The sequence below is a fragment of the Ambystoma mexicanum genome, chromosome 6q, assembly GCF_040938575.1.
Source record: "Ambystoma mexicanum isolate Mex_15411 chromosome 6q, UKY_AmexF1_1, whole genome shotgun sequence".
NCBI classification, from domain to species: domain Eukaryota; kingdom Metazoa; phylum Chordata; class Amphibia; order Caudata; family Ambystomatidae; genus Ambystoma; species Ambystoma mexicanum.
The window spans coordinates 1671787966-1671797398 of NC_090937.1; the positions used below are offsets into that span (position 1 = coordinate 1671787966).

Below are 9433 nucleotides of genomic sequence, written 5' to 3' on the forward strand. Positions count from 1 at the left end.
CCCGCCTCAACCTCCAAAATATTGGGAAAATCGGGCACCTCCATTCCTTTTAACACTGCCATGCATTTTTTAACCACTCTTGTCTTATCTGAAGTGGACTACTCTGCCACCATCTGCTTTAGTCTTCTCAGCTATGCTTTCTGAACTCTTGACAAGATCATTAACTGCGGTACCAGAACTCTTTGAACTCCCCCATTTCACACCGACTTCCTCGTACCGTCACCAGGCTCGATGACTGATGATGCAAAATGGGACCAGATTTATATTTGTTCTTCTGGTTCGCAAATCTATCCACGGTAAGGCAGAACTGTATCTATCCACGGTGAGGCACCACTGTATCTCTCCATGGTAAGGCACCACTGTATCTATCCACGGTGAGGCACCACTGTATCTATCCACGGTGAGGCAGCACTGTATCTATCCACGGTAAGGCACCACTGTATCTATCCACGGTGAGGCACCACTGTATCTCTCCACGGTAAGGCACCACTGTATCTATCCACGGTGAGGCACCACTGTATCTATCCACGGTGAGGCAGCACTGTATCTATCCACGGTGAGGCACCACTGTATCTATCCACGGTGAGGCACCACTGTATCTATCCACGGTGAGGCACCACTGTATCTATCCACGGTAAGGCAGCACTGTATCTATCCACGGTAAGGCACCACTGTATCTATCCACGGTGAGGCACCACTGTATCTCTCCATGGTAAGGCAGCACTGTATCTATCCACGGTGAGGCACCACTGTATCTCTCCATGGTAAGGCACCACTGTATCTATCCACGGTGAGGCACCACTGTATCTCTCCATGGTAAGGCACCACTGTATCTATCCACGGTGAGGCACCACTGTATCTATCCACGGTGAGGCAGCACTGTATCTATCCACGGTAAGGCACCACTGTATCTATCCACGGTGAGGCACCACTGTATCTCTCCACGGTAAGGCACCACTGTATCTATCCACGGTGAGGCAGCACTGTATCTATCCACGGTGAGGCAGCACTGTATCTATCCACGGTGAAGCACCAATGTATCTATCCACGGTGAGGCACCACTGTATCTATCCACGGTGAGGCACCACTGTATCTATCCACGGTAAGGCAGCACTGTATCTATCCACGGTAAGGCACCACTGTATCTATCCACGGTGAGGCACCACTGTATCTCTCCACGGTAAGGCAGCACTGTATCTATCCACGGTGAGGCACCACTATATCTATCCACGGTAAGGCACCACTGTATCTATCCACGGTGAGGCACCACTGTATCTCTCCATGGTAAGGCACCACTGTATCTATCCACGGTGAGGCACCACTGTATCTATCCACGGTGAGGCACCACTGTATTTCTCCATGGTAAGGCACCACTGTATCTATCCACGGTGAGGCACCACTGTATCTCTCCATGGTAAGGCAGCACTGTATCTATCCACGGTGAGGCACCACTGTATCTATCCACGGTGAGGCACCACTGTATCTATCCACGGTGAGTCACCACTCTATTTCTCCATGGTAAGGCACCACTGTATCTATCCACGGTGAGGCACCACTGTATCTATCCACGGTGAGGCACCACTGTATCTATCCACAGTAAGGCAGCACTGTATCTATCCACGGTGAGGCACCACTGTATCTATCCACGGTAAGGCACCACTGTATCTATCCACGGTGAGGCACCACTGTATCTCTCCATGGTAAGGCACCACTGTATCTATCCACGGTGAGGCACCACTGTATCTCTCCACGGTGAGGCACCACTGTATCTCTCCATGGTAAGGCAGCACTGTATCTATCCACGGTGAGGCACCACTGTATCTCTCCATGGTAAGGCACCACTGTATCTATCCACGGTGAGGCACCACTGTATCTCTCCATGGTAAGGCACCACTGTATCTATCCACGGTGAGGCACCACTGTATCTCTCCACGGTGAGGCACCACTGTATCTCTCCACGGTGAGGCACCACTGTATCTATCCACGGTGAGGCACCACTGTATCTATCCACGGTGAGGCACCACTGTATCTCTCCACGGTAAGGCACCACTGTATCTATCCACGGTAAGGCACCACTGTATCTATCCACGGTGAGGCACCACTGTATCTATCCACGGTGAGGCACCACTGTATCTATCCACGGTAGGGCACCACTGTGTCTATCCACGGTAAGGCAGCACTGTATCTATCCACGGTGAGGCACCACTGTATCTCTCCACAGTAAGGCACCACTGTATCTATCCACGGTGAGGCACCACTGTATCTATCCACGGTGAGGCACCACTGTATCTATCCACGGTGAGGCACCACTGTATCTATCCACGGTAAGGCACCACTGTATCTATCCACGGTAAGGCACCACTGTATCTATCCACGGTAAGGCACCACTTTATCTATCCTCCTCCATCCAGCTCTACAAACCTTAATCTCTGCTCTGCCTCCTCAGTTACACTTCTGACCCCTCACCCGCCCTGTGCTTCCTCTCGCTTCCGCTTTTTCTCTCTTCTTGTATGGAATTCTATTCCCCCAGTCATCTGAGAAACTGTCGGCACAGTTTTGTTTGAAATTGAAAGCTTACCTCCTCGCCTGGGAGTTATCCTCTTAACCTACCTCTCATCTGCCTTCAAGCTAACATTTTTCCCTCGCCTCTAACCTGGCTCTGTACCTCATTTACTCGGTCTCCGCTATAGCATTTCATCCATCATGGTCAGATCCCTAATAGAGCGGCCGTACCGCCTACCTGCACTTACAAATGTCTAATGTTGGTTGTCCTTAATCTACATATGCCCACCCATGTATACCCGGTGACTGTTCAATTTACTCCACACCACAACCTGGTGAGAATGTCACTCAAACTCACCCCATTGTAAGAATGTCCCCATAGCTTCGTGCTCAGACAGTGTTCACACAGCTGCGCATCTCTCACCCCTCCATAATGGTGTACCAGCCACCTTCTATAGATGCAAGTGACTGACAACACTGTCACTGCAGACTCCAACTGCCACAAGCCCACACCCAGGTTTGACCGGCACCTGCGCAGGACTTGGTGTTCTGCCAAGGCATGTGCAGCTGCCGTACGTGTTCATCACTTCCCTGGGGCATTGTAGGAAGAGAGGTGAAGAGGTGAAGAGCGCTGTTATGCCCACTGACAGGCAGAAGTGCTTCATTCTAAGCCTGAGATTATTGTAGAAATAGGCTCTGAAAGAACAAGATATTAATGTCATGCCTACAGCACATGTACATGAACAAACGTGGCCTCATGGAATCCAAGTGCAAGGTTTCTCATGGGATAAATATGTCTGATTTGTTACCAGGCTTGTGTTCTTTAAACTTGCACGTGCTGCTAACATTGTTTTTGGAAAGGTTACCATAAATAGCACCTGAAACATACAATTATGCAAGAGACCTATTGGAATTCTGTTTATTAAAAGATCACTTTCATTAATGTACAAATCTCATTTCATCCAACAGAGAATGAACCCTGTGAGCAGTATGAGGAGAGAAGGCCAGAAAAATGCCCCGAAAAAACAGAGCCACATGAACCCGTATTGAATCAAGACGGATCGAACGATATCCAGTGTTCAGAAAGGGGTGATTGGTTTGTGAGTAGCGAGGTTAATCCAGCCACCACACATGAACTTAACACGAGCAGAACCTCAGATACTATGACACTATATAGAAACTACACAGGGGAGAGGACTGGCCTATTGGAGCAAACATCCCGACACAGCCATCGTCCTATGCACAATGAAGGGGTAATTGCACAAGGAGAAAACTGCCCAAATGAAAGCTCAAATGTAGAGAGGCATTATCCCCCTAGCTTTGAACAGTCACCGTCTCTTGCCATAAACCGTCTCCATCTTACAGGACGGAAACCATATTTGTGTGGGGAATGTGGGAAGAGTTTCACTGTGCCATCACAGCTGATCACACATCAGCGGATTCATGTTGGGGAAAAACCATACACATGTAACACATGTGGGAGGAGTTTCAGCCAGTCCTCCAACCTGAACAGACACAAGCGAACACACACTGGCACAAAACCACATTCATGTAACAAGTGTGGAAAATGTTTCACACGGAAGTCAAACCTGACTATTCACATGGAAATGCATATAGGAGAGCTAAATTATGCCAACAGTGAATGCAACAAGACTATCAACCAAGTACCAGAGCTTCAAATCCACCCGCAAAAGTGGAGCGCTAAGAAGCCATTTCCAAGTAGTGAATGTGGCAAGACTTTCAAGCAGTCCTCCTCATTGAGCATTCACAGACACATTCATAAAGGACAGACGCCATTTCCATGTTCTAATTGTGGGAAGACTTTCAACAATTCATCACAACTGACCTCACACCAGCAGATTCACAGAGGAGAGAAGCCATACTTTTGTGGAAAATGTGGAAAGAGTTTTAGCCAGTCTTCAAACTTCACCAGACACCTGCAATCACACTCCAATGAAAGACCTTATGTATGTACTGACTGTGGGAAAAGCTTCACCCGGAAGCCCAACCTTAGTCTACACCAACAGCGGCATAGACAGTCTACCCTCAGCATGCATGCTGGGAGCTTTATGGAGTTATCAGAGCTACTCGCACACAAGCACGAGCATGTAGCACAGGAACAAGTGAAGATAGATGAGCAGAAGCACATTGCGGAGAAGCCTTTTCCATGTGGGCAATGTGGGAAGAGTTTCAGTGTGTCTTCCCAGCTGATAATGCACCAGCGCACCCATGTAGGAGAGAGACCATACGCATGCAGCATTTGTGGCATGTCTTTTAGCCAGTCCACAAACCTCAGTAGACACAAGCGAATACACACCAAAGAAAAACCTTACACATGTAAAGAGTGTGGGAAACGTTTCACTCGGCATACCAATCTGGCACTACACCAGAGAATTCACACAGGGGAAGAGACATATAAATGCAGCGAATGTGGAAAGGGATTTATTAGTGAATCGGATTTAGTGACGCACCAGCAAAAACATATGATCAGGAAACAATTCCAGTGTAGTATACGTGGGAAAGATATCGGGCAGTCCGCCACCTTATTTTTACACCAGAAAACGCACACAGGACAGAAGCCATTGCCATGCAGGGTGTGTGGGAAGAGTTTCAGTGCCTTATCACAGCTGATCACTCACCAGAGAATACATGCCGGGGACAAACCTTTTGCCTGTGATACTTGTGGGAAGAGGTTCAGCCAGTCTTCGAATCTGTATCGTCACCATAGGGTACACACAGGTGAAAAACTATATTCATGTAATGACTGTGGGAAAAGTTTTACACGACAGTGTAACTTAGACAGTCACATGGAAAAACACACAGGAAAACAGACTTACATATGTAGTAGCTGTGGAATGACTTTCAGCCACATATCAAAGCTGGACAAACACCAGAAAAAGCACGGCAAGGAGGATCACTAAGAATACAGTTAATGTTTGATTCATTGCAATATCTTAAAACGTGAAAGGAAACCGCACAAGCTCAGAAAAAGGGGGTGGAGGGTGCATGAGATGGCCAAAGAAAATGTAGAATGGTCAGGAAGATAAGAAGGAGGCATTGAGAGTGGGACTCGCCCTGAAAAGGCACTGGACAGCTAATGGTTGTGCTGAAAAGTACTCAGTCATTGCAGGCCTACACATTTCCCAACAGGCGCAGCGTGCACCAGCTGCTGCACTTCCCTTCATACTCCCAATCGCAATGTGTCCATCACGGATGATGAAAGAAGTAGCTAAAGGCATGGGTCAGGTTAAGATCACATGATTACCATTCTCCTGCCACGTGGCTTTGGTGCCTGTGATGATATAGGACCATCAGTTCAAGAGTGACGACATACTTCATCACCTTTATTGACAACACTCAGCAGGTTTGGCTGGATTGAACGAACGAACGAACGAACGAACGAACGAACGAACGAACGAACGAACGAACGAACGAATGCCTGAAGTATGGCAGCTCTCAAAGTGGCTTACTAAAATAGAGCAAGTGCTTATCTAAAGGATTCCTAGTCCAGGTTCCTAAATCATTAGGCTCATGATTAAAGTACCCAGTCGCCTTAGTAGTAGGGATGGCTGCAAGACACCGTGTTTGGATTTATGACCCCCACAGGCCATTGGCTCAGGATCGGCTTATAATCTTGAGTTTTGTTGGTGTAGAAGTAAAACACAAGCCTAGCATGGAAATGGTTTCCATATAGCTGTTCCGTAGAGGTCCTTGGAACATGTAGCCCTTGAGAACAGGACTATATAAGAAGCGTGTCAGAGCGAGGGTTCCCGGCAGGAAAGCCTCCTGCTCAAGGATTTCTAGAGCTCAGTTCTTATCCTTTCTTCTGGGTCCACATTAACTGTCCACTGCACCTACTGGAAAAGCAGCCATTGCCAGGGGCAGCCCATGTGCTTATAGGCGTGACTGCGATACAGCAACACAAAAGCACAAATTGCGCAAACATGTCAAACTGTGTGCAGTCTTTTTTCGTACATCTGTCAAACACCTGACAAACAAGATGTTCAATGTCGCTAGCTGAAAGGGAAGGGGACGGACTGGGGAGGCTCACAAGACATACATTTACTTTACAAAGAGGTTAAAGTGCTGCATTCAACAACATTCTTAACCAGCTGATCAAGGCATGATACGCTGGAAGTGTTGGCCTTTGCATTTGCTTGTTGTGTTTCATATTTATAGGCATTAATGTAGTGAATACTGAAGCCGTACATCCACACTACTTATGAAAGGTGATGCTTGAATACCTAGAACACTAGTAATGGGCCTCGCGAAGAAAGGGATGAAGTCTTCCCCTATGTCTATTGTTTGACTTTGGTTGTTTTAATGTGGGCCTAAAAAAGATTGTGTCACGTCACACCGTACAGTTTGATGGCTCTGAAAGGGCTTTCTAAGATGCTAGAGAGATTGTGTGCAAGGGTGCAGAAGCACCATCGTCCAAGAGTAGGAGAGGGAGGGTGCGATAGAAGGGGTACGTGTGTGCAAGGTTGCTAAGGAACCATGGTCCAAGAGTAGGAGGGAGAGGGTGCGAGAGAAGGGTGTGTGCAAGGTTGCTAAGGAACCATGATCCAAGAGTATGAGAGTGTGCGAGAGAAGGGGTATGTGTGTGCAAGGTTGCTAAGGAACCATGGTCCAAGAGTAGGAGAGAGAGGGTGCGAGAGAAGGGGTATGTGTGTGCAAGGTGGCTTAAGCACCATCGTCCAAGAATAGGAGGGAGCGGGTGCGAGTGATATGATATGGCATTTATAACACGCCTATACACAAGTGTTTCAGGGGTATGTATGCGCAAAGTTGCTAAAGAACCATGGTCCAATAGTAGGAGATAGCGGGTGCGAGAGAAGTGGTATGTGTGTGTAAGGTTGCTAAGGAACCATGATCCAAGAGTAGAAGAGAGAGGGTGTGAGAGAATGGGTATGTGTGTGCAAGGTTGCTAAGGCACCATGGTCCACGAGTAGGAGAGAGAGGGTGCGAGAGATATATGATATGGCATTTATAATATGCCTATACACAAGTGTTTCAGGGGTATGTATGTGCAAGGTTTCTAAAGAACCATGGTCCAAGAGTAGGAGAGAGAAGGTGCGAGAGAAGGGGTATGTGTGTGTGAGAGAAGGGGTATGTGTGTGCAAGCTTGCTAAGGAACCATGGCCCAAGAATAGGACAGTGAGGGTGCGAGAGAATGGGTATATGTGTGTGTATTTTCTTAGGAATTTGAAAATAAGTCCAGTGTGGGCATCGCCCTGTAAATAAGGTTGAGGTGAAAGCTAAGAAGAGTGTAGGAGAGATGGTGAGTGTTATGGAAGAGAGAAAGATGTGTAGGGGAGGGAAATAGAGGAGTTAATAGAGGGCGATGCAGGGAAAGAGTGGGGGTGATAAGAGAGCCTGTGAGAGAGAGAGAAAGAGAGAGAGAGAGAGAGAGAGAGAGAGAGATGGATGGATGGAGAATGGGAAACGAAGATGGAGGGTGAGAGTGGGGGTGATGGAGTGAGGATGATAAGCACAGCAATGGAGACAGAGGCACGTGGGAGCTAGACACAGGGACAGAGTGAGCGAGAGGTTCATGCAATCACACACGCATGTGTGGATAAAGGGCTCTGATCAGTCAGTTGGTTCTGAAGGCGTAACTAGCTCTAGTTAGCGTGGATCACAGGCATTCACTGACACATGCACCCCGACGTGTGGTGATGCTGATGCTCGTGCTCGCCGAAGCCCCCGGTTATTGCCATGTCTATCTCTGGGCTGCCATTTAGAGCAGGATCCATTATAAATACGAGCACGGGGCAGGAGACATGTTTTCCTGCGTTTCCTGCCCTGCGACTCGTATGAAATTCATAGGTAAGAATAGAGCCCTTTAACTTTAACCACCACAGATCTCCACAGTGATATTCCTTAACTACAGGGACTGTTTACAGGAGTCCCTTTTCTATTTCTACAGAATATCTCTTGTTGATTAGCCATACAGTCTGGAGATGCGATGACCTCGCCTGTTTTCCAGGTGTCTTTGTAATACCTTTGGTAGAATGCAGTTTATCTGCAACGCAGCGTGATAGGATGAAATGCTGTGTAAGAAACCATTCTTGTGTCTTTCATCCTTGAAGGCTGTTTCAAAATGCATATGAATATTTACTATAAACCTATGTTGTACTCATGAAATTTGAAAAACTTATTTGGGTTATTTATTTCAAAAGTTTTCTTCACTGTTTCTTTTGAATAATCTCAAATTGACTATCATAACTTTAATTGACTTTCATTAAAAAAACATGTTTTAATTTATTTGTGAGTTTTCAACTAAACTTTCTTTTGCATTTTGCAAAGGAGTTGTGAAAACGCGTTAAGAGTTCCGATTGGAGTGCCTGGGTTTCTCATCCAATCTAGATGAGCATAAATTATGTATAGTTTATAATTCTTTAGCCGAGGATTTACCCAGTGAACCAGAAGATTATTTAAATGTAGACGTTACATACATAATTTCTATTTAACTTGGCAATGCATCCGTACCCATTTTTTTATTATCATTCTACTTTGGCTGCCTTCTCTAGGGTTGCACACATTAAAAATAGTTTACAATTAAAGAAATGTAAATTTCTAAAATGGATTCTCTTACAACCAATCAAGCAGAAACATTGGAAGAAGCCTCGCGTATCCTTAATCTAATCAAAATCACTGCACAAGAAAATATAGAGAATAAGAAACCAGAAGAATTGATTCATCAATTAGAAAAACGAATTTGAAGAGAAATTAGCCGAAAGCTTCACGCCACCACTCCAGTACAGTACTGTAAAGCTCAGCGCATCAGAATGGACTAAGAGTTTACCTTGAACCTACACCTTAAAAAGTAAATGCAGCTTCTGTGAAGAGGTGAAGCAGAAACTAAACAAATGTTCACTAGATCTCATAATTGTGAACACTTTTGAAAATCTGAACACTACTGAAGAAG

General features: G+C 46.2%; 1 protein-coding gene across 3 annotated transcripts in view; it reads left to right on the forward strand.

Moving 5' to 3' along the window:
- The window catches only part of LOC138517031 (zinc finger protein 271-like), a 63932-nt gene extending 54973 nt beyond the window's left edge, over positions 1-8959 (forward strand). Inside the window, exons 3-4 of one of the 3 annotated variants that reach the window (XR_011282344.1) lie at positions 3472-7112; positions 7181-8959. Coding sequence is in view for 1 of the 3 variants with exons in the window: in XM_069632542.1 (XP_069488643.1) it covers positions 3472-5423 (1952 nt within the window). In the remaining 2 variants the exon portion in view is untranslated. Of the gene's footprint in view, positions 1-3471 lie in introns of all 3 variants that reach the window. The other 2 variants (XR_011282343.1, XM_069632542.1) reach the window with 2 other exon arrangements.
- Positions 8960-9433: the final 474 nt, after the last annotated feature.